Below are 26,721 nucleotides of genomic sequence, written 5' to 3' on the forward strand. Positions count from 1 at the left end.
GTTCGCAAATAATTCGCGATCAATTACCAATGAATTCGCAATCACGTATGCGCATCGTTATCTTTCGTTGGTCGTCGTGAAAATAGAATAGTCGTTCTTATTCCTTCAACGGACTAAAAAGGGGAACTCATTGTTAATTAATCGACATTCGATGCTCGTAAATATTCTTTTTCTTTGGGTTCACTATAGGGTACGAGACCCGATTACTGTGCAGGTACCAATTACCGAGCCTATATTAATTATACTTATTTTTAAAACATAACGAATATTAAAAGAAAGATATTACATTTGTTTCATTAAAATCAGTTAATTTGTTATATATCTCACTTTTAATATTCATTATGCTTTAAAAATAAGTATAATTAACATAGGCACGGGAATTGGTACCCTCGCAGTAATTGGGTCCATTACCGTACGCTGTATAGGTGCGTGTGAACTTTACGTTCTACGTATAACAAACTAGAAATGAAATTACGAAGCTAGTAATTAGCGGTTCAATAATTTTAGAAGTAGATGCTTACAATAAATAAAAATAGTGTTAGATACGGTTAATCCTTTGCGGACGAATGAAGCCATATTGGCGACACGAGGCCCAAACATCTAAATCCTAAAGTTCCAAACAAATAATTTAATTATTCGACTACTTAAGATCTTAATTAATAATCTAGTCGCCCGTGGAAAGTATTTGAAAAAATCCTCGTCCGCAAGGGGTTAATTTATGTTAACGCCTTTCGAAAGACTTACGACACAACACCCCCTCTATACACAGGGTGTCGATACATGAAATATATACTATCAAATAACATCATATCCGCAGATACTTAATTATTATCTAAAAAATTATGAACATACTCGGTAAAATGTTTCACTTGAACGTTACCGGAGTTCAATATTTCCCTGCAGCAAACACGTCGGTTTAATTTGAGGCTCTCTTGCGTGCAAATGGCGAGTAGAAATTCAACCTCGAAATTTAAATTAAAAGCGGGAAGGGAACGATCGTGACGATATATCGATCGAAATCAATTTTCGCGGACGAGAAACCGGAAAGACAGAATACCGTGATTACGTGACCGGAATTCTTCTTAACAAGGATTCAATGCGAGGAAACGTTCTCAAGGAGAGAGCTCGAGGACCAAGTCGTCTGCAAATAATCAAGATTATTTCGAGCAAGAGGAAAGAGCACGGAAATTTCAATTGCGAACCTTTCCCCGCTGTGTACTTTGCTCCGGTGGCCTTCAAAAACTGCCGAGCTACATTTAAATTGTTTTGACGAGAATTCAACAAATTCCGTCGATTGTTCAATTTAGCTCGCACAAATTGTTCCTACAGAATACCGTCCGTCCTTACATTCACTAATGAAAAGGAAATGATTTTTGCAAAAATTCGTTTTCGCCATAAAGTGAAAAAAAAAATTAATGATCCTTGAGCTATTCTATGAGAAATTAACGTTCGAAGCGATTCTCGATGACGGAAATTACTGATTATATACTAAATTGTTGATCGTACTTCTCTACCGTCGCTAAGCGTTAATCGTACAATTTTTAAATATTTTTCGCAGCGTTTCAATATACCGCTCGAGGCTGTCCAACGACAAGCCCGAAATTCGCGTGTCGTCACTTGGGACCGACGTTTCTCGTTCGATTCGACGGAAAATGTCTCGAAGGATATCGTCTGTGAATTTACAAAACGGTACGTTTGCTTTCCATCAATTTTACTTCTTCTTAAAACTCGTCGTTTCAGGGAAATGCTTTACGACATTCGCCTCCCGTCAGTATCTCCGATCCTCTCCTAAAAGTATTTCTCCGTTCCAAGAAAAATATTTTCTTCCCTTTCTGCGAGATCACTTCCGGAAAAATCTTTTTTCGACGCCGCATATGTCGCCAGACGAAGAAACTTATGTATTTATTTACGATCTCTTTGTCGCAATTTCGTTTTACAGTAGGACCTCCATCATCCTGGTTTTCGTTGTCTAAACGATTCATTGCACCATAATATTAAATTTAAATCCGTAATAAGGTAAGGGACCCAATCGCTGTGCCTATATTAATTATATTTATTTTTAAAGCGTGATGAATCTTCAAAAAGAGATATGTAACATACATATTGACTGATTTAAAAAAATTAATATGTCTCTTTTAATATTCGTTGTGCTTTAAAAATAAGTATAATTAATATAGGAACAGTAATTGGGTCCCTGACCCTAGTGAAAAGTAAAATCTTTTTAAAAGTCCTTTAATGTCACGAATAAAATATACAATTTTAGAAGAAGTTATACGAGAATATTGTTGTATAACCTGCACAGATTTTTACTCTTAACAAATTGACCTGAACAATTTCGAAAACAACTTGGGCGTTTTAATTATATTAATTGGGACGTGTCTAATTGTATTACGAATGTTGGCTGTTCTACTGTACATACGTAGTTATATTTCACGCGCACAGTAGTCGAGACACACTATTGTCACACATAAAGAGAAGAGATTATACAAAAATGATTGATAAAACAACATGTTATTCTTTAAAACAAATTAAGATTAGCAGCGTAGAAAAATAATTGAGCACATTAAAATGGCGTCGACTACTAAAGTCTACTTGCAACGTGTACTATTCAAGTAATCGTTGCACAATAATATTTCTTGAACAAAGCGGAGCTATAAAATTCAGACAACAATCTGTGCACATTCTTCTTCTATAAATGTCGCCGCGCCGAAACAATTGGAAACGAACATTTCACGATCTCGAAACAAGAACGAAAGTAGGTGACGCTTTATGTGCCGATAACGATAACGGAAATTTCCTTCAGAGTCTCTTTCGGAAACGTTAGAGAATGAAGAGATTCTCGCAGCTCTTCGTTTTCCTTTTAAATCCCAGCAGGTGCTTCAGGATCCTCCTGCGATGCTTGCTCCTCCTCCGTCTGGTCGCTTGATCTCGATCCCGTTGCGGATTCAGCTTGATTTGTGCCAAAATGCCTACCAACAGCTCGTCCACGTGGTGCGCCAGCCCCGAGGAAGTTTCAATGAATTTGCAACCGCAATTGTTCGCCAAACGCCGACCAGCTGCGGGAACATCCAATAGAAAATTTGTCAGACAACTCCGACCACTGTTCGCAAATTCTACCGTGCTCGCATTTGTTTTGGCATTTATTAGGGCAAACTTGTACCGGGCCAATTAACGCGTTAACTGCCATGTCGGTCACATATGACTGATAGTGATTTTTGACTAGGTTCAGACATTCATTTTTATTGTGACATATCCGGATAAACTTTATTAAAATCTTTAGAATTCAAAAGGGTCAAAACAGCATATAATACATTTAAAATTTCTAGTTTCGCTTTCATTAATTAAATTACCCTGATTTTGTAAAAATCTCTGGGAATGATATTTGGCACTTAACGTGTTAAGCAATTTTATTACCACGCGCCATTGAGGCCCCGATGAATGTCTGCCATAAAAATATGCATTTTCTTGCCAGCCCTCGATTATGCTGGAATTTCAGCACCCTACTCGATTTCGCGGAAGCTGAAGTCATTAATCAATTAATTCCACCGATAATGGGTTCCGCCGAAGTAAACGTCGCACGATAATCGAATTAATTCTTTCCGAATTTCTCGGGTTAACTTGAATTTGTTTACTACGTTGTTTTCGTGGTTGCTAATAATAAGCTTTGTTCATCCGGAAGCTTTTTCTACCTCTATTTTTAGCCGCGTACCGTAGCGATTTGTTTCCGTGTCGAACTAAAACAAGGCGAGCCGGCGTATCTAATAATAAATATATAAACAAAGGAGCGAAGTCTGAACGCGGAGATTGAGGCGGGACAGATTTGGGGTAATGCCACTCGAAAGAGGTCTCTCGACGGAAATCGATTTTATAGAACGAAGGTATTGGGTCGTGCAATAAGTTCGCTCGGATTTCGACAATATGTAGGGTAGCCGTGGGAGGCAAGTGGAATCGGAAAGTGAACAGACCTCAGCAGTGCATCATTATGTGCTCATACTCCCTTAGTCGCCGCAATTACACCGAATTTTCCGCCGGACGAGACAATAGGCGCAAAACAAAACGTAAATCCTCTACCTCACGGGGTTCCGCTGTCCAACTTCTTGTTATAAAATTATTAGAAGTTTGCACGACTGTTTTTTACTTATTATTAACGCTCAGCTCTCAATTTTTCTAGTGCAGTTTCATCTTGAAAAGAAATTTTGTTCGAACTACAAAAAATTGGACATGCTTCTCTATTTATCTGCTTCCATTTTCTTTGATGGTTTGCTCTACTCTAATGTAAATAAAATTATTATGAAAAAAACAGTTCCGAAATTATATTAAAACCATCTCCACCAAGATGGACAAATTTCCTAGATTAATCATGTGAAGAGCGTATCTTCTCTGTAACAAATTTAAAAATTGGCGAAAAATACTGACAAACTATGGATCTTTATGGAAAATAAAAATTGTCTGCACCATTTGTAACAAACAGGCGTCAAATAAAGTTGCCGTTTTTGCTTCGATAATTCCAAGATGAAAATAATAGATTCTTAAATTCTCTCACTGTTTTATATTTCGTCTACTCAGTTTTGTTACAAATGTACAAAATTCGCTGCTGAACTATGAATCTTTTTGGAAAATAAAAATTGTCTGCACCATTTGTAACAAACACGAGCCAAATAAAATGGTCGTTTTTGATTCTTAAATTCTTTTACTGTTTTATATTTCGTCTACTCAGTTTTGTTAGAAATGTACAAAATTCGCTGCTGATAAATACCATTAGAAAATTTCTTTTAAATTGGAAATGAGATTTCTGGTTTGTCTTGGTAGATAGTTTAATTGTTTCTAAAATAGATTGGAGAGCACGAACAAAGAGAGAAACCCATTCCAAGGGAAGATTAAATAGATGAGACGTGTCCCACGTGTTCAAGAGGACGACAAAAGGAAAAATGGCAGTGTCCGTTCGCGCAATCGAGAGAGATAGATAGATAGATAGATAGATAGATAGATAGATAGATAGATAGAGAGAGAGAGAGAGAGAGAGAGAGAGAGAGAGAGAGAGAGAGAGAGAGAGAGAGAGAGAGAGAGAGGCTGGCAAGTGCTTGCTTGGCTTCTACACGCTTACAGACATTTTATGCAGACATCCACCCACATTCAAGGTCTTCGAATGCCATGGATCGCCTCGCGTATCTCCGCAGACGACCGTCCGTAGATTATCTGCGGACTAGTCGGAGCTTCTGTCTTCCATTGGAACGGAAAACGAGAAACGGTTCGTAACAGAGAGTCTCGTCAGTTCGGTTGCTGAACATTGCAGTTCCGGTCGCACGATCGTCATGTTGCTACTAAGTTTTGTTGTTCTATCGGAGGCTCGTAAACAATCCAGTGTTTGCGGACCACGGAAAATTACGAAAAGAAATTAGGAAAATTGTAAAATCACTTTTTTTCCATTGGTACGAAGCTCTGAACCTTTCTGGCTTATTCTTTTAACTCCAAAATTAATTCTCAAAGGATTTTATTTCGATGGAATGTGACAATTCTTCTATGAGTGAATTCCTAACATTGAAACTTGAATTCCTAACATTGAAACTTGAATTCTTAACATTGAAACTTGAATTTTCATGAGGTGAGGTTTACTCAAAATAGCAATTTTTAAGTCTAGTCACTTTCGTAGATTAACCCTTAACGGTCCGGAAGTACTTCAAGTTTACTTCTCACCAGGTCCAAGCTATTTTTCATAGGAAGAAAGACTGTGGACTCAATATTTGTACATCAAGTATAGAAAGGAAAATATTTATATATTTTTTTTTATTTTTGCCGCCATATACGCGGCATTGGATCCAGTAAGTAAAAGTGCCAAGCCGCTTATATGGCGGCATTGGTCCGTTAAGGGTTAACATTCAGCCTATTTAGTAGTATCTTTCTTTTAGCGCAAGATTGAAATAACATTAACATTTTTATAAGAAACCAACATCACCCAAAGTTCCTAAAACTCAAAAAATGAGATACCGGTCCTGCTTTACCCAACTTACTCCTAATATTTTGTATTTAAAACTGTGATGCCACAAATGGAACATAATTTGTTGCTTTAAAGTGGGTTAATAGAGCCAAGTGAACATCCTCAGTCAATGTAAAAAATTCCCGTCTTTATGGCAGCATCAGGAAGATGGCTCTCGGCCGTATCTCGGTGGTCAGAAATCGTCTGGTAAGATATTAGCTACGGTAGCAGTCGAACATGCTGTTGCGACATTGGTAGCAACATGGTCGACCCGACAAGACTCGAGACGTTATAATACTCGGGATAGATAAGGGGTCTCGATATTCTATGCCGTTCTATGGAAAACATGTCTGTATAGAACGTCTGCGAGGCTCTGTGTGCGGCTTTACTCACCGACCGACGAGACCTCCCGCTTTCGCTCGAGGTCGACCTTGTTCCCGACGAGAATCACCCCGTGGCTGGCCATGTAATCGCTCTTCCACAAATACAGCAGAGTCTCCTCGGCCACCTTCAAGCTCAGTCGGTCCACCACAGAGTAAACCACCACGTAAACGTCGGGGTTGTACGTCGAACAGAATGTCTCCACCTGGACGGGATAAGGAAATTAATGTCACTTCAGGCCGGAAGTCACCGGGCGCCGTCCATCTTCGGCTTTCAAGATTTTTCACTTCGCGATTAACACCAGAACCATCGAGTAGATTGAATTCGGGTTTCTCACTGTTCTTCTTTTGAATTGGAAGAGTGTGTTTATCGAGGTTTCAGCGGCTTCTATCTTCGCGATTATTATCATTGGAATCAGAGCTAGATAAATAATTTACCGAGTATTTTATTAGTATTTTCTTATTTTATTTTACTAAATTATCACTTTGTCATTAACACTGGAAGCTATCAAATTGACTAAATTTCACTTCCCTAAATAATCTAAAAAATGTGTTTATTGTGACTTTAATAGCAGGATTTTGTCCTAGTAGATTTGTTTTTGGAAAAACTTAATTTGCGAGTTTTGAACGAGGTTCTTGATTAGGATTGGTTATTTCAGTCGTTGTCGTTCGCGTTGTATACTGGGACAACTAATGGAACGCCACTAGAGAAACTAAGGAAACCATTTTACAAAAACGTGATCTAAAATTATTTTACCGAGAAGCTACAACTGAATCTAACTCGGACTATATTCATGAACTTGCCCAACGGACAATTCATTGCGAACAATATACAAAACTGATTAATAGATTGCGAGTCATTGTAAAGAATCGCAACATGCAGCCCATGAAAAATTTCCATCCTTTTTTAACAATTTCAGTGAGCAGAAAATAATGTTCTTAAATTCCTTCAATCTACATTTATAAATGAAAAAATTTCTTGTAAGGTTAAAATAATTTGGTAAAACAGTAAATGCTAAATGTTAAATAAATAATAAATGTTGAAAAACCCATTTGCATTCTAAGAATCCGAATAAAATCCGGTTTATCCGAATACATCACAAGATGGTAAACTTGGTACCATTTTGTGTCAATTAGCAAAAAATTCAATGTTTTTAACCTTCGCTAATTTTCCAACGAACCCAATTTTTTCGCGCAGCTGGCTCATTTGAATAAAGGAGCGCCGAGTGGGTCGCGGTGTATATTAAATACGTTCCCAAGAAATTAAATTTACAAGGTAATCCCGCGAGTGAACAATGCGATGGAGATAATGCGATGTTCAGTGGAGATTCAGCCCGGCTTTCGAATTAATCCGGCTAATCTCGTTGTAACGGGCAAACGAGCCGAAAAATGTCTGACAGCCGCGAATTAAGCAGCGGGGCCGGTAACGCAAAGTGAAAGTTACACGATTGAACAACAACAAAAGCCGGCTCGAGGATGCTGCTCGAATTGACACTCACCGACATCTCAGTTGCAGGATGATCGATGATCTCTAGCTCGGTTTCTTGGCCGTCGAGCAACACCGACACGCTTTTCTGCCCGTATTCGTCATCTGCAACAAAGATTTCAGCAACGTTTTTATGTTTATCTTGAATCAATATAACTGTAGTTATTTTAGAATTAAAGTCCGGTTCGCTGCCAGCCTCGCGTAATTTACTGGAAGATAATCTAAATTAATTTTATACACTTTATTATTTACAGTCGTAGTGCATACTCGAAGACTTCATTGACTGTCTTCTACTAAAGTATTGTTATATAAAGGAGGTTCACTGTTCAATGCAACATTTTAACAGAGAGGGGAGACAGCGATAACATGACGGTAGCGAAATTGTCAGGGAACTTTAGTATAGAGGGACAAAGGTAACCGAATGAGTCGTTGACGTTGACCATAATTTTCTGATGTGGGCGGTAACGCCCACGCTGGTGGACGCTGAAGGGGTCCGGAGAGATTATAATTTCTGTTTCTAGTTATTTTACTTTCTTTGTTAGCAATCTAATCTTTTCAGTCGAAGAAATTGCACCGGGAAAGTGCAGCGAAGAAGGAGAATGTTGGCAAGCCAGGCAAAGGGAGATGTCGAAATATCAATTGTTAGTTATTTTTATTATTTCCAGTGAAATCGGAGTCTGTAAGTTTCGAGATTCAAACATAAAATGGTGGATATTGCAGTGAGAAGAAGCTTCAAACGAAAAGAATATTGGAAAACCAGGAAAAGGCTCAGGGGGCGTCGAAATATCAATATTTAGTTATTTTAATTTCTTTCGGTGCCATCTGACTTTATAGGATTCGAGATTAAAACATAAAATGGTGGATATTGTGGTGAGAAGCTTCAAACGAAAGAATATTGGAAAACCAGGAAAAGGTGAAGTGGGACGTCGAAATATCAATTTTTAGTTATTTTAATTTCTTTCGGTGCAATCTGACTTTGTAGGATTCGAGATTAAAACATAAAATGGTGGATATTGTTGTGAGAAGCTTCAAACGAAAAGAATATTGGAAAACCAGGGAAAGGTGAATGGGGGCGTCGAAATATCAATATTTAGTTATTTTAATTTCTTTCGGTGCCATCTGACTTTATAGGATTCGAGATTAAAACATAAAATGGTGGATATTGTGGTGAGAAGCTTCAAACGAAAGAATATTGGAAAACCAGGAAAAGGTGAAGTGGGACGTCGAAATATCAATTTTTAGTTATTTTAATTTCTTTCGGTGCAATCTGACTTTGTAGGATTCGAGATTAAAACATAAAATGGTGGATATTGTTGTGAGAAGCTTCAAACGAAAAGAATATTGGAAAACCAGGGAAAGGTGAATGGGGGCGTCGAAATATCAATATTTAGTTATTTTAATTTCTTTCGGTGCCATCTGACTTTATAGGATTCGAGATTAAAACATAAAATGGTGGATATTGTGGTGAGAAGCTTCAAACGAAAGAATATTGGAAAACCAGGAAAAGGTGAAGTGGGACGTCGAAATATCAATTTTTAGTTATTTTAATTTCTTTCGGTGCAATCTGACTTTGTAGGATTCGAGATTAAAACATAAAATGGTGGATATTGTTGTGAGAAGCTTCAAACGAAAAGAATATTGGAAAACTAGGGAAAGGTGAATGGGGGCGTCGAAATATCAATTTTTAGTTATTTCAATTTCTTTCGGTGCAATCTGACTTTGTAGGATTCGAGATTAAAACATAAAATGGTGGATATTGTTGTGAGAAGCTTCAACCGAAAGAATATTGGAAAACCAGGAAAAGGTGAGTGGGGGCATCGAAATATCAATTTTTAGTTATTTTAATTTCTTTCGGTGCCATCTGACTTTATAGGATTCGAGATTAAAACATAAAATGGTGGATATTGTGGTGAGAAGCTTCAAACGAAAGAATATTGGAAAACCAGGAAAAGGTGAAGTGGGACGTCGAAATATCAATTTTTAGTTATTTTAATTTCTTTCGGTGCAATCTGACTTTGTAGGATTCGAGATTAAAACATAAAATGGTGGATATTGTTGTGAGAAGCTTCAAACGAAAAGAATATTGGAAAACCAGGGAAAGGTGAATGGGGGCGTCGAAATATCAATATTTAGTTATTTTAATTTCTTTCGGTGCCATCTGACTTTATAGGATTCGAGATTAAAACATAAAATGGTGGATATTGTGGTGAGAAGCTTCAAACGAAAGAATATTGGAAAACCAGGAAAAGGTGAAGTGGGACGTCGAAATATCAATTTTTAGTTATTTTAATTTCTTTCGGTGCAATCTGACTTTGTAGGATTCGAGATTAAAACATAAAATGGTGGATATTGTTGTGAGAAGCTTCAAACGAAAAGAATATTGGAAAACCAGGGAAAGGTGAATGGGGGTGTCGAAATATCAATTTTTAGTTATTTCAATTTCTTTCGGTGCAATCTGACTTTGTAGGATTCGAGATTAAAACATAAAATGGTGGATATTGTGGTGAGAAGCTTCAAACGAAAGAATATTGGAAAACTAGGGAAAGGTGAATGGGGGCGTCGAAATATCAATTTTTAGTTATTTCAATTTCTTTCGGTGCAATCTGACTTTATAGGATTCGAGATTAAAACATAAAATGGTGGATATTGTGGTGAGAAGCTTCAAACGAAAGAATATTGGAAAACCAGGAAAAGGTGAAGTGGGACGTCGAAATATCAATTTTTAGTTATTTTAATTTCTTTCGGTGCAATCTGACTTTGTAGGATTCGAGATTAAAACATAAAATGGTGGATATTGTTGTGAGAAGCTTCAAACGAAAAGAATATTGGAAAACCAGGGAAAGGTGAATGGGGGCGTCGAAATATCAATATTTAGTTATTTTAATTTCTTTCGGTGCCATCTGACTTTATAGGATTCGAGATTAAAACATAAAATGGTGGATATTGTGGTGAGAAGCTTCAAACGAAAGAATATTGGAAAACCAGGAAAAGGTGAAGTGGGACGTCGAAATATCAATTTTTAGTTATTTTAATTTCTTTCGGTGCAATCTGACTTTGTAGGATTCGGGATTAAAACATAAAATGGTGGATATTGTTGTGAGAAGCTTCAAACGAAAAGAATATTGGAAAACTAGGGAAAGGTGAATGGGGGCGTCGAAATATCAATTTTTAGTTATTTCAATTTCTTTCGGTGCAATCTGACTTTGTAGGATTCGAGATTAAAACATAAAATGGTGGATATTGTTGTGAGAAGCTTCAACCGAAAGAATATTGGAAAACCAGGAAAAGGTGAGTGGGGGCATCGAAATATCAATTTTTAGTTATTTTAATTTCTTTCGGTGCCATCTGACTTTATAGGATTCGAGATTAAAACATAAAATGGTGGATATTGTGGTGAGAAGCTTCAAACGAAAGAATATTGGAAAACCAGGAAAAGGTGAAGTGGGACGTCGAAATATCAATTTTTAGTTATTTTAATTTCTTTCGGTGCAATCTGACTTTGTAGGATTCGAGATTAAAACATAAAATGGTGGATATTGTTGTGAGAAGCTTCAAACGAAAAGAATATTGGAAAACCAGGGAAAGGTGAATGGGGGCGTCGAAATATCAATATTTAGTTATTTTAATTTCTTTCGGTGCCATCTGACTTTATAGGATTCGAGATTAAAACATAAAATGGTGGATATTGTGGTGAGAAGCTTCAAACGAAAGAATATTGGAAAACCAGGAAAAGGTGAAGTGGGACGTCGAAATATCAATTTTTAGTTATTTTAATTTCTTTCGGTGCAATCTGACTTTGTAGGATTCGAGATTAAAACATAAAATGGTGGATATTGTTGTGAGAAGCTTCAAACGAAAAGAATATTGGAAAACCAGGGAAAGGTGAATGGGGGCGTCGAAATATCAATATTTAGTTATTTTAATTTCTTTCGGTGCCATCTGACTTTATAGGATTCGAGATTAAAACATAAAATGGTGGATATTGTGGTGAGAAGCTTCAAACGAAAGAATATTGGAAAACCAGGAAAAGGTGAAGTGGGACGTCGAAATATCAATTTTTAGTTATTTTAATTTCTTTCGGTGCAATCTGACTTTGTAGGATTCGAGATTAAAACATAAAATGGTGGATATTGTTGTGAGAAGCTTCAAACGAAAAGAATATTGGAAAACTAGGGAAAGGTGAATGGGGGCGTCGAAATATCAATTTTTAGTTATTTCAATTTCTTTCGGTGCAATCTGACTTTGTAGGATTCGAGATTAAAACATAAAATGGTGGATATTGTTGTGAGAAGCTTCAACCGAAAGAATATTGGAAAACCAGGAAAAGGTGAGTGGGGGCATCGAAATATCAATTTTTAGTTATTTTAATTTCTTTCGGTGCCATCTGACTTTATAGGATTCGAGATTAAAACATAAAATGGTGGATATTGTGGTGAGAAGCTTCAAACGAAAGAATATTGGAAAACCAGGAAAAGGTGAAGTGGGACGTCGAAATATCAATTTTTAGTTATTTTAATTTCTTTCGGTGCAATCTGACTTTGTAGGATTCGAGATTAAAACATAAAATGGTGGATATTGTTGTGAGAAGCTTCAAACGAAAAGAATATTGGAAAACCAGGGAAAGGTGAATGGGGGCGTCGAAATATCAATATTTAGTTATTTTAATTTCTTTCGGTGCCATCTGACTTTATAGGATTCGAGATTAAAACATAAAATGGTGGATATTGTGGTGAGAAGCTTCAAACGAAAGAATATTGGAAAACCAGGAAAAGGTGAAGTGGGACGTCGAAATATCAATTTTTAGTTATTTTAATTTCTTTCGGTGCAATCTGACTTTGTAGGATTCGAGATTAAAACATAAAATGGTGGATATTGTTGTGAGAAGCTTCAAACGAAAAGAATATTGGAAAACCAGGGAAAGGTGAATGGGGGCGTCGAAATATCAATATTTAGTTATTTTAATTTCTTTCGGTGCCATCTGACTTTATAGGATTCGAGATTAAAACATAAAATGGTGGATATTGTGGTGAGAAGCTTCAAACGAAAGAATATTGGAAAACCAGGAAAAGGTGAAGTGGGACGTCGAAATATCAATTTTTAGTTATTTTAATTTCTTTCGGTGCAATCTGACTTTGTAGGATTCGAGATTAAAACATAAAATGGTGGATATTGTTGTGAGAAGCTTCAAACGAAAAGAATATTGGAAAACCAGGGAAAGGTGAATGGGGGCATCGAAATATCAATATTTAGTTATTTTAATTTCTTTCGGTGCCATCTGACTTTATAGGATTCGAGATTAAAACATAAAATGGTGGATATTGTGGTGAGAAGCTTCAAACGAAAGAATATTGGAAAACCAGGAAAAGGTGAAGTGGGACGTCGAAATATCAATTTTTAGTTATTTTAATTTCTTTCGGTGCAATCTGACTTTGTAGGATTCGAGATTAAAACATAAAATGGTGGATATTGTTGTGAGAAGCTTCAAACGAAAAGAATATTGGAAAACTAGGGAAAGGTGAATGGGGGCGTCGAAATATCAATTTTTAGTTATTTCAATTTCTTTCGGTGCAATCTGACTTTGTAGGATTCGAGATTAAAACATAAAATGGTGGATATTGTTGTGAGAAGCTTCAACCGAAAGAATATTGGAAAACCAGGAAAAGGTGAGTGGGGGCATCGAAATATCAATTTTTAGTTATTTTAATTTCTTTCGGTGCCATCTGACTTTATAGGATTCGAGATTAAAACATAAAATGGTGGATATTGTGGTGAGAAGCTTCAAACGAAAGAATATTGGAAAACCAGGAAAAGGTGAAGTGGGACGTCGAAATATCAATTTTTAGTTATTTTAATTTCTTTCGGTGCAATCTGACTTTGTAGGATTCGAGATTAAAACATAAAATGGTGGATATTGTTGTGAGAAGCTTCAAACGAAAAGAATATTGGAAAACCAGGGAAAGGTGAATGGGGGCGTCGAAATATCAATATTTAGTTATTTTAATTTCTTTCGGTGCCATCTGACTTTATAGGATTCGAGATTAAAACATAAAATGGTGGATATTGTGGTGAGAAGCTTCAAACGAAAGAATATTGGAAAACCAGGAAAAGGTGAAGTGGGACGTCGAAATATCAATTTTTAGTTATTTTAATTTCTTTCGGTGCAATCTGACTTTGTAGGATTCGAGATTAAAACATAAAATGGTGGATATTGTTGTGAGAAGCTTCAAACGAAAAGAATATTGGAAAACCAGGGAAAGGTGAATGGGGGTGTCGAAATATCAATTTTTAGTTATTTCAATTTCTTTCGGTGCAATCTGACTTTGTAGGATTCGAGATTAAAACATAAAATGGTGGATATTGTGGTGAGAAGCTTCAAACGAAAGAATATTGGAAAACTAGGGAAAGGTGAATGGGGGCGTCGAAATATCAATTTTTAGTTATTTCAATTTCTTTCGGTGCAATCTGACTTTATAGGATTCGAGATTAAAACATAAAATGGTGGATATTGTGGTGAGAAGCTTCAAACGAAAGAATATTGGAAAACCAGGAAAAGGTGAAGTGGGACGTCGAAATATCAATTTTTAGTTATTTTAATTTCTTTCGGTGCAATCTGACTTTGTAGGATTCGAGATTAAAACATAAAATGGTGGATATTGTTGTGAGAAGCTTCAAACGAAAAGAATATTGGAAAACCAGGGAAAGGTGAATGGGGGCGTCGAAATATCAATATTTAGTTATTTTAATTTCTTTCGGTGCCATCTGACTTTATAGGATTCGAGATTAAAACATAAAATGGTGGATATTGTGGTGAGAAGCTTCAAACGAAAGAATATTGGAAAACCAGGAAAAGGTGAAGTGGGACGTCGAAATATCAATTTTTAGTTATTTTAATTTCTTTCGGTGCAATCTGACTTTGTAGGATTCGGGATTAAAACATAAAATGGTGGATATTGTTGTGAGAAGCTTCAAACGAAAAGAATATTGGAAAACTAGGGAAAGGTGAATGGGGGCGTCGAAATATCAATTTTTAGTTATTTCAATTTCTTTCGGTGCAATCTGACTTTGTAGGATTCGAGATTAAAACATAAAATGGTGGATATTGTTGTGAGAAGCTTCAACCGAAAGAATATTGGAAAACCAGGAAAAGGTGAGTGGGGGCATCGAAATATCAATTTTTAGTTATTTTAATTTCTTTCGGTGCCATCTGACTTTATAGGATTCGAGATTAAAACATAAAATGGTGGATATTGTGGTGAGAAGCTTCAAACGAAAGAATATTGGAAAACCAGGAAAAGGTGAAGTGGGACGTCGAAATATCAATTTTTAGTTATTTTAATTTCTTTCGGTGCAATCTGACTTTGTAGGATTCGAGATTAAAACATAAAATGGTGGATATTGTGGTGAGAAGCTTCAAACGAAAAGAATATTGGAAAACCAGGGAAAGGTGAATGGGGGCGTCGAAATATCAATATTTAGTTATTTTAATTTCTTTCGGTGCCATCTGACTTTGTAGGATTCGAGATTAAAACATAAAATGGTGGATATTGTTGTGAGAAGCTTCAAACGAAAAGAATATTGGAAAACCAGGGAAAGGTGAATGGGGGCGTCGAAATATCAATTTTTAGTTATTTCAATTTCTTTCGGTGCAATCTGACTTTGTAGGATTCGAGATTAAAACATAAAATGGTGGATATTGTGGTGAGAAGCTTCAAACGAAAGAATATTGGAAAACTAGGGAAAGGTGAATGGGGGCGTCGAAATATCAATTTTTAGTTATTTCAATTTCTTTCGGTGCAATCTGACTTTGTAGGATTCGAGATTAAAACATAAAATGGTGGATATTGTTGTGAGAAGCTTCAACCGAAAGAATATTGGAAAACCAGGAAAAGGTGAGTGGGGGCATCGAAATATCAATTTTTAGTTATTTTAATTTCTTTCGGTGCCATCTGACTTTATAGGATTCGAGATTAAAACATAAAATGGTGGATATTGTGGTGAGAAGCTTCAAACGAAAGAATATTGGAAAACCAGGAAAAGGTGAAGTGGGACGTCGAAATATCAATTTTTAGTTATTTTAATTTCTTTCGGTGCAATCTGACTTTGTAGGATTCGAGATTAAAACATAAAATGGTGGATATTGTTGTGAGAAGCTTCAAACGAAAAGAATATTGGAAAACCAGGGAAAGGTGAATGGGGGCGTCGAAATATCAATATTTAGTTATTTTAATTTCTTTCGGTGCCATCTGACTTTATAGGATTCGAGATTAAAACATAAAATGGTGGATATTGTGGTGAGAAGCTTCAAACGAAAGAATATTGGAAAACCAGGAAAAGGTGAAGTGGGACGTCGAAATATCAATTTTTAGTTATTTTAATTTCTTTCGGTGCAATCTGACTTTGTAGGATTCGAGATTAAAACATAAAATGGTGGATATTGTTGTGAGAAGCTTCAAACGAAAAGAATATTGGAAAACCAGGGAAAGGTGAATGGGGGTGTCGAAATATCAATTTTTAGTTATTTCAATTTCTTTCGGTGCAATCTGACTTTGTAGGATTCGAGATTAAAACATAAAATGGTGGATATTGTGGTGAGAAGCTTCAAACGAAAGAATATTGGAAAACTAGGGAAAGGTGAATGGGGGCGTCGAAATATCAATTTTTAGTTATTTCAATTTCTTTCGGTGCAATCTGACTTTATAGGATTCGAGATTAAAACATAAAATGGTGGATATTGTGGTGAGAAGCTTCAAACGAAAGAATATTGGAAAACCAGGAAAAGGTGAAGTGGGACGTCGAAATATCAATTTTTAGTTATTTTAATTTCTTTCGGTGCAATCTGACTTTGTAGGATTCGAGATTAAAACATAAAATGGTGGATATTGTTGTGAGAAGCTTCAAACGAAAAGAATATTGGAAAACCAGGGAAAGGTGAATGGGGGCGTCGAAATATCAATATTTAGTTATTTTAATTTCTTTCGGTGCCATCTGACTTTATAGGATTCGAGATTAAAACATAAAATGGTGGATATTGTGGTGAGAAGCTTCAAACGAAAGAATATTGGAAAACCAGGAAAAGGTGAAGTGGGACGTCGAAATATCAATTTTTAGTTATTTTAATTTCTTTCGGTGCAATCTGACTTTGTAGGATTCGGGATTAAAACATAAAATGGTGGATATTGTTGTGAGAAGCTTCAAACGAAAAGAATATTGGAAAACTAGGGAAAGGTGAATGGGGGCGTCGAAATATCAATTTTTAGTTATTTCAATTTCTTTCGGTGCAATCTGACTTTGTAGGATTCGAGATTAAAACATAAAATGGTGGATATTGTTGTGAGAAGCTTCAACCGAAAGAATATTGGAAAACCAGGAAAAGGTGAGTGGGGGCATCGAAATATCAATTTTTAGTTATTTTAATTTCTTTCGGTGCCATCTGACTTTATAGGATTCGAGATTAAAACATAAAATGGTGGATATTGTGGTGAGAAGCTTCAAACGAAAGAATATTGGAAAACCAGGAAAAGGTGAAGTGGGACGTCGAAATATCAATTTTTAGTTATTTTAATTTCTTTCGGTGCAATCTGACTTTGTAGGATTCGAGATTAAAACATAAAATGGTGGATATTGTTGTGAGAAGCTTCAAACGAAAAGAATATTGGAAAACCAGGGAAAGGTGAATGGGGGCGTCGAAATATCAATATTTAGTTATTTTAATTTCTTTCGGTGCCATCTGACTTTATAGGATTCGAGATTAAAACATAAAATGGTGGATATTGTGGTGAGAAGCTTCAAACGAAAGAATATTGGAAAACCAGGAAAAGGTGAAGTGGGACGTCGAAATATCAATTTTTAGTTATTTTAATTTCTTTCGGTGCAATCTGACTTTGTAGGATTCGAGATTAAAACATAAAATGGTGGATATTGTTGTGAGAAGCTTCAAACGAAAAGAATATTGGAAAACCAGGGAAAGGTGAATGGGGGCGTCGAAATATCAATATTTAGTTATTTTAATTTCTTTCGGTGCCATCTGACTTTATAGGATTCGAGATTAAAACATAAAATGGTGGATATTGTGGTGAGAAGCTTCAAACGAAAGAATATTGGAAAACCAGGAAAAGGTGAAGTGGGACGTCGAAATATCAATTTTTAGTTATTTTAATTTCTTTCGGTGCAATCTGACTTTGTAGGATTCGAGATTAAAACATAAAATGGTGGATATTGTTGTGAGAAGCTTCAAACGAAAAGAATATTGGAAAACTAGGGAAAGGTGAATGGGGGCGTCGAAATATCAATTTTTAGTTATTTCAATTTCTTTCGGTGCAATCTGACTTTGTAGGATTCGAGATTAAAACATAAAATGGTGGATATTGTTGTGAGAAGCTTCAACCGAAAGAATATTGGAAAACCAGGAAAAGGTGAGTGGGGGCATCGAAATATCAATTTTTAGTTATTTTAATTTCTTTCGGTGCCATCTGACTTTATAGGATTCGAGATTAAAACATAAAATGGTGGATATTGTGGTGAGAAGCTTCAAACGAAAGAATATTGGAAAACCAGGAAAAGGTGAAGTGGGACGTCGAAATATCAATTTTTAGTTATTTTAATTTCTTTCGGTGCAATCTGACTTTGTAGGATTCGAGATTAAAACATAAAATGGTGGATATTGTTGTGAGAAGCTTCAAACGAAAAGAATATTGGAAAACCAGGGAAAGGTGAATGGGGGCGTCGAAATATCAATATTTAGTTATTTTAATTTCTTTCGGTGCCATCTGACTTTATAGGATTCGAGATTAAAACATAAAATGGTGGATATTGTGGTGAGAAGCTTCAAACGAAAGAATATTGGAAAACCAGGAAAAGGTGAAGTGGGACGTCGAAATATCAATTTTTAGTTATTTTAATTTCTTTCGGTGCAATCTGACTTTGTAGGATTCGAGATTAAAACATAAAATGGTGGATATTGTTGTGAGAAGCTTCAAACGAAAAGAATATTGGAAAACCAGGGAAAGGTGAATGGGGGCGTCGAAATATCAATATTTAGTTATTTTAATTTCTTTCGGTGCCATCTGACTTTATAGGATTCGAGATTAAAACATAAAATGGTGGATATTGTGGTGAGAAGCTTCAAACGAAAGAATATTGGAAAACCAGGAAAAGGTGAAGTGGGACGTCGAAATATCAATTTTTAGTTATTTTAATTTCTTTCGGTGCAATCTGACTTTGTAGGATTCGAGATTAAAACATAAAATGGTGGATATTGTTGTGAGAAGCTTCAAACGAAAAGAATATTGGAAAACCAGGGAAAGGTGAATGGGGGCATCGAAATATCAATATTTAGTTATTTTAATTTCTTTCGGTGCCATCTGACTTTATAGGATTCGAGATTAAAACATAAAATGGTGGATATTGTGGTGAGAAGCTTCAAACGAAAGAATATTGGAAAACCAGGAAAAGGTGAAGTGGGACGTCGAAATATCAATTTTTAGTTATTTTAATTTCTTTCGGTGCAATCTGACTTTGTAGGATTCGAGATTAAAACATAAAATGGTGGATATTGTTGTGAGAAGCTTCAAACGAAAAGAATATTGGAAAACTAGGGAAAGGTGAATGGGGGCGTCGAAATATCAATTTTTAGTTATTTCAATTTCTTTCGGTGCAATCTGACTTTGTAGGATTCGAGATTAAAACATAAAATGGTGGATATTGTTGTGAGAAGCTTCAACCGAAAGAATATTGGAAAACCAGGAAAAGGTGAGTGGGGGCATCGAAATATCAATTTTTAGTTATTTTAATTTCTTTCGGTGCCATCTGACTTTATAGGATTCGAGATTAAAACATAAAATGGTGGATATTGTGGTGAGAAGCTTCAAACGAAAGAATATTGGAAAACCAGGAAAAGGTGAAGTGGGACGTCGAAATATCAATTTTTAGTTATTTTAATTTCTTTCGGTGCAATCTGACTTTGTAGGATTCGAGATTAAAACATAAAATGGTGGATATTGTTGTGAGAAGCTTCAAACGAAAAGAATATTGGAAAACCAGGGAAAGGTGAATGGGGGCGTCGAAATATCAATATTTAGTTATTTTAATTTCTTTCGGTGCCATCTGACTTTATAGGATTCGAGATTAAAACATAAAATGGTGGATATTGTGGTGAGAAGCTTCAAACGAAAGAATATTGGAAAACCAGGAAAAGGTGAAGTGGGACGTCGAAATATCAATTTTTAGTTATTTTAATTTCTTTCGGTGCAATCTGACTTTGTAGGATTCGAGATTAAAACATAAAATGGTGGATATTGTTGTGAGAAGCTTCAAACGAAAAGAATATTGGAAAACCAGGGAAAGGTGAATGGGGGTGTCGAAATATCAATTTTTAGTTATTTCAATTTCTTTCGGTGCAATCTGACTTTGTAGGATTCGAGATTAAAACATAAAATGGTGGATATTGTGGTGAGAAGCTTCAAACGAAAGAATATTGGAAAACTAGGGAAAGGTGAATGGGGGCGTCGAAATATCAATTTTTAGTTATTTCAATTTCTTTCGGTGCAATCTGACTTTATAGGATTCGAGATTAAAACATAAAATGGTGGATATTGTGGTGAGAAGCTTCAAACGAAAGAATATTGGAAAACCAGGAAAAGGTGAAGTGGGACGTCGAAATATCAATTTTTAGTTATTTTAATTTCTTTCGGTGCAATCTGACTTTGTAGGATTCGAGATTAAAACATAAAATGGTGGATATTGTTGTGAGAAGCTTCAAACGAAAAGAATATTGGAAAACCAGGGAAAGGTGAATGGGGGCGTCGAAATATCAATATTTAGTTATTTTAATTTCTTTCGGTGCCATCTGACTTTATAGGATTCGAGATTAAAACATAAAATGGTGGATATTGTGGTGAGAAGCTTCAAACGAAAGAATATTGGAAAACCAGGAAAAGGTGAAGTGGGACGTCGAAATATCAATTTTTAGTTATTTTAATTTCTTTCGGTGCAATCTGACTTTGTAGGATTCGGGATTAAAACATAAAATGGTGGATATTGTTGTGAGAAGCTTCAAACGAAAAGAATATTGGAAAACTAGGGAAAGGTGAATGGGGGCGTCGAAATATCAATTTTTAGTTATTTCAATTTCTTTCGGTGCAATCTGACTTTGTAGGATTCGAGATTAAAACATAAAATGGTGGATATTGTTGTGAGAAGCTTCAACCGAAAGAATATTGGAAAACCAGGAAAAGGTGAGTGGGGGCATCGAAATATCAATTTTTAGTTATTTTAATTTCTTTCGGTGCCATCTGACTTTATAGGATTCGAGATTAAAACATAAAATGGTGGATATTGTGGTGAGAAGCTTCAAACGAAAGAATATTGGAAAACCAGGAAAAGGTGAAGTGGGACGTCGAAATATCAATTTTTAGTTATTTTAATTTCTTTCGGTGCAATCTGACTTTGTAGGATTCGAGATTAAAACATAAAATGGTGGATATTGTGGTGAGAAGCTTCAAACGAAAAGAATATTGGAAAACCAGGGAAAGGTGAATGGGGGCGTCGAAATATCAATATTTAGTTATTTTAATTTCTTTCGGTGCCATCTGACTTTGTAGGATTCGAGATTAAAACATAAAATGGTGGATATTGTTGTGAGAAGCTTCAAACGAAAAGAATATTGGAAAACCAGGGAAAGGTGAATGGGGGCGTCGAAATATCAATTTTTAGTTATTTCAATTTCTTTCGGTGCAATCTGACTTTGTAGGATTCGAGATTAAAACATAAAATGGTGGATATTGTGGTGAGAAGCTTCAAACGAAAGAATATTGGAAAACTAGGGAAAGGTGAATGGGGGCGTCGAAATATCAATTTTTAGTTATTTCAATTTCTTTCGGTGCAATCTGACTTTGTAGGATTCGAGATTAAAACATAAAATGGTGGATATTGTTGTGAGAAGCTTCAACCGAAAGAATATTGGAAAACCAGGAAAAGGTGAGTGGGGGCATCGAAATATCAATTTTTAGTTATTTTAATTTCTTTCGGTGCCATCTGACTTTATAGGATTCGAGATTAAAACATAAAATGGTGGATATTGTGGTGAGAAGCTTCAAACGAAAGAATATTGGAAAACCAGGAAAAGGTGAAGTGGGACGTCGAAATATCAATTTTTAGTTATTTTAATTTCTTTCGGTGCAATCTGACTTTGTAGGATTCGAGATTAAAACATAAAATGGTGGATATTGTTGTGAGAAGCTTCAAACGAAAAGAATATTGGAAAACCAGGGAAAGGTGAATGGGGGCGTCGAAATATCAATATTTAGTTATTTTAATTTCTTTCGGTGCCATCTGACTTTATAGGATTCGAGATTAAAACATAAAATGGTGGATATTGTGGTGAGAAGCTTCAAACGAAAGAATATTGGAAAACCAGGAAAAGGTGAAGTGGGACGTCGAAATATCAATTTTTAGTTATTTTAATTTCTTTCGGTGCAATCTGACTTTGTAGGATTCGAGATTAAAACATAAAATGGTGGATATTGTTGTGAGAAGCTTCAAACGAAAAGAATATTGGAAAACCAGGGAAAGGTGAATGGGGGCGTCGAAATATCAATTTTTAGTTATTTCAATTTCTTTCGGTGCAATCTGACTTTGTAGGATTCGAGATTAAAACATAAAATGGTGGATATTGTGGTGAGAAGCTTCAAACGAAAGAATATTGGAAAACCAGGAAAAGGTGAAGTGGGACGTCGAAATATCAATTTTTAGTTATTTTAATTTCTTTCGGTGCAATCTGACTTTGTAGGATTCGAGATTAAAACATAAAATGGTGGATATTGTGGTGAGAAGCTTCAACCGAAAGAATATTGGAAAACCAGGAAAAGGTGAGTGGGGGCATCGAAATATCAATTTTTAGTTATTTTAATTTCATTCGGTGCCATCTGACTTTATAGGATTCGAGATTAAAACATAAAATGGTGGATATTGTGGTGAGAAGCTTCAAACGAAAGAATATTGGAAAACCAGGAAAAGGTGAAGTGGGGCGTCGAAATATCAATTTTTAGTTATTTTAATATTTTCCAGTGCCATCTAACTCTGTAAGTTTCAAGATTAAAACATAAAACGATGGATATTCCAGTGGGAAGGAGCATCAAACGAAAAGAGTATTGGAAAACCACGAAGCTATGAAAGGGGACGTAGAAATATTAATTGGTAGTTACTTTAATTTCGTTCTTTGCAACCTGATTTTTTAAGTTTCAAGATTCTAACACAAAAATGGTGGATAGTTGGACAATTAGTGACGCTCTTATTATTTTCATTTTTAGAGTCCTGTTTTGTATTTGAATTATAATTCCGCGCTACGTTTTGTTGTTCCTCCACTCAATTTCACGCGATTTTCAAATCCTCCTCAAGTTACACTGTGTTATCTTATACTTTTGCTCACACTTGAGGATGCTTACGGGGATTAACACTGTGCACGTCAACGTAGATTAAGCCGATAATTTTAATTTCGTTACACCACGATCGGGACGTTGATTAGGCGCTGTAAAGTAACGAACGGATTAATCCGCGGCCCCGGGGCTCGTAAAAGCAGCGTCTCGAAATGAATGGTTAATTAAAATCACGTAAGTAATTGCACATGCGATTGTTGTGCAGGAAACTTAATTAAGGGAACGCCGGATGACACAAAGGTCCGCTTGCTTACAATGCGTCGGTCGAATTGTTTGCGAAGCAACGTGCTACATTAATAAAATGTTTTTCATTAATTTGGTATGCTGCGCGTTGCATGCTGTACGTAGCTATTCACTATTATAAACACAGGGACTGAATAACTTCCAGAAATCATTTCTCAGGGAGAACAGGGAAAAAAAAAGTTTAAATTATATACGAGATGAGAGCAGGCGAGCGGTAATTGTTAAATTAGTCTTTTTTACCGCACGTGAGTCGTAGTTGTTGAGTTAATCATTGTTATTGGGTTCATGGTGGCTTTTCCCACTGTGTTATAGCACCCACGTAATTTATTTATTATATGAGGGAAATGATACGGTCTTTGCGGCCAACGTCAATACCTTTTGCTCTCAAAGGGCTTGATACTGGTTGGGGTTCGAAGGTCTGGTTCGAACGGATAAGGGCTTCCCTTTTTATTATTGCCGAGGTGAACGCATTGTTATGCAACACACGTCATTTCATTATTTTAAATCATTTTCGGTTTAGTTTGATCAACACAACACACAGCTAAAATGTACATGTAATTTAGTTAATCAAAATTTAATTATCTCGTGCATCTCACCATGAGATGTGCCAGATTAAGTTGATGAATTTCTGTTTTAATGAATCCTGTAACTTTGTCCGTAAAAATTGATTAATTTACTGCTAAAATTGAATGATTCAATAAATACATTTAAAGACAATTCGATTTTCATTTCCGAACGGAAATATGATGCCTCCTGTTGTAATATGTGTTAATAATATGCATAATACTGCCATTTTTTTCACTGAAAAATTATATACGCTTGCAGAAGCACGCTGTCATCCCAACAGAAGGAAATTAAAAAAATATCAAATTATGCTGTTAATTGGTCTTGCGTCGTGCCGAACTTTTTAGAAATACGACGCTGGGAAAAAAAGTTGGCGCGCAAGTTTTAATTGGCAGTTTAAAATCGCCTCGCCATTTTAGAGAGCAGCCGCGTATTGAATTACATTATTTCAGTGATTTTTAGCTGCGAAAAGCTGCGATAGAAATTAACACTCCGAGCGTCGTGTCGTGCAAAAATTATATAAAATTGAAAGCCAAACACGTCACTTTCAAGACAAATTGGAAAAAGTTAACCAGACGCAACGGTTAAGCAAATTACATTGATTTTAAACAATTCCTCAGGTTGTTAGGTTGCTGATCAAATTGTTCCTTCCAAGAAAAATTGAAGGACAATTGAAAACAAGTTGAAGACAAAGCTACCTGGGTATAAAAGTAATGGTTGAATAAATTATTCCAATTCCTTAAATAAATTACTCCAGTGAAATTGTTAAAGAACAGGAATACAAATGTTTCGCAGTCACTATTAAATGCAGAACATGTTGTTCCATGGTTCGCAGACAACGCGGCCGTCCATTATGAATTTCGCGGTTAACTATGATCGATGCCGGGTGTGTTTTCATTGGAGATAATGCAAATGATCTCCCCAGGCAGGGAATTAATGCCAATTTCGTTGTTGCCACCGCGTAACGACGAGCACCGTGCAGAAAGATAATTTTTGGGGAATGGGAGGGGGGAAGAGGGGTGGCAGTTAACGAACCAAGTGACCGTGTATTTGTGCTTAATCGAAAGACTCCTGACCTTTCCCGGTTTACGAACGTCACACTGAAGCTACGTGGATACGTATGAGGAAGCTCCGGGGCTTTTTTTCGATATTTTTTTCACGTCGGCTCACGGACGTTCATCCAATATTCTAATTAGAGGGTGCGACGAGTTCTTTCATTGTTCCCAGACGACAAGAATCAGAAAATCACCGGCGGGGAGAGTTCTCTGCTTCCTTTCGCGACCGTTTTTCGTGTTACCGGAATTGTTTTTAACATTTGAACACCCAGCGAGTCGAGTTCGGTGAAAAATATCAAACTCATCAAAGTACAAGATGTGGGTGAAGGGAAATTTTGAATTAACGCGAGTCGTACGGTGCTGGGTCTATTTTGATCCAACCGTAAGGCATTAGCACAAGGAAAACGTGTGTAGATTGTTAAAAATCAAAAAGTTAATCAACTGGTATATTCTCGTACAATCTAGAAAATTATAATATATTCTAGCACATTCTAGCACATTCCACCATATTCTAGTATATTATAGTATATTCTAGCGTATTTTGGTCACGAGTGATTATGTCACGACTCGATACTTCACATTTAAAATATAATTATATTACATTTAATAATTATAGGACAACCTGATGATAAAATCGAGATTTAAATGTATTTCCAGAGGAAAATTCTTTGTAAATGACAAACGAAGGTCAAATTCCCGTCCGCTCACGGAATCTTGTAATATACAAACATACATGATTACACCTGTTATGTCATTAAACTTCAAAAGCAAACGAACATCCATTTTTCCAAGAAAACACCCCCGGAATCATGGTTGATAGGTTTCCTGATTCTTTCGGGGGATGAAAACCTCCTAAATGCGTGTGGAAGGAATTACTCGACTGTAATAAGATTTAATCAGTGTTATTTCATCGTTCGTACTACCTGCGATTTAAACGAGATCATAATCTACAGGTGATCGCTTGCTCGAGGACGAGTCACAGCGGTGCATCGATTGTAATTTGCATTTGTGGGCGTTATTGTGAGCCACAGACTCCATGTACCATAAAACTCGAGTGGTCTGCTTATTTTACGACAGGTGAGTCCATTCAGTTTCGTTGGTGTATGACGTCTAGACGTCGTGAACAGAGCTATCGTTGAAATTAGGGCATTTGGAAACATTGGGGTTGCTGGAATGAATGAAGACGGGATTGGGATAAAGAATTCATTAGATGAAGAAAAAAGCTTGAGTTTTCCACTATGTTGTTGCAATTTCTGTTAACTGCGTGTGTAGTTTTTACTGTCTGTGTAGTTGTAATTTTTACTGTCTGTGTAGTTGTAATTTTTGTTTACTGCGTGGGTGTAGTTTTCACTGTCTGTGTAATTGCAATTTTTACCGATTGTGTAGTTGTAATTTTTGTTAACTGTGTGGGTATAATTTTCACTGTCTGTGTAGTTGTCATTTTTGTTAACTGTGTGGGTTTAGTTTTCACTGTCTGTGTAGTTGTAATTTTTGTTAACTGTGTGGGTGTAGTTTTCACATTTTCTTCCAAGTGAATATTTTTCATTGTTTATTTCTTCTTTTCGTTTTGCATAATTTCTTTCATTCA

General features: G+C 36.0%; 1 protein-coding gene across 5 annotated transcripts in view; it reads right to left on the bottom strand.

Annotated features, from left to right (window-relative positions):
- Positions 1 to 2,216: 2,216 nt before the first annotated feature.
- Positions 2,217 to 26,721, bottom strand: part of LOC143365286 (uncharacterized) — a 77,130-nt gene continuing 52,625 nt past the window's right edge. For 2 of the 5 annotated variants that reach the window (XM_076805331.1, XM_076805329.1), the window contains 3 exons: positions 7,854 to 7,945; positions 6,368 to 6,560; positions 2,217 to 3,056 (listed from right to left, as the gene is read on the bottom strand). In XM_076805331.1, coding sequence (XP_076661446.1) covers positions 2,821 to 3,056; positions 6,368 to 6,560; positions 7,854 to 7,945 — 521 coding nt within the window. In that variant the 3' untranslated portion in view covers positions 2,217 to 2,820. Of the gene's footprint in view, positions 3,057 to 3,414; positions 4,381 to 5,118; positions 5,217 to 6,367; positions 6,561 to 7,853; positions 7,946 to 26,721 lie in introns of those variants that run through there. The other 3 variants (XR_013084523.1, XR_013084524.1, XM_076805332.1) reach the window with 3 other exon arrangements.

This window comes from Halictus rubicundus, chromosome 2 (genome assembly GCF_050948215.1).
Source record: "Halictus rubicundus isolate RS-2024b chromosome 2, iyHalRubi1_principal, whole genome shotgun sequence".
NCBI classification, from domain to species: Eukaryota; Metazoa; Arthropoda; class Insecta; order Hymenoptera; family Halictidae; genus Halictus; species Halictus rubicundus.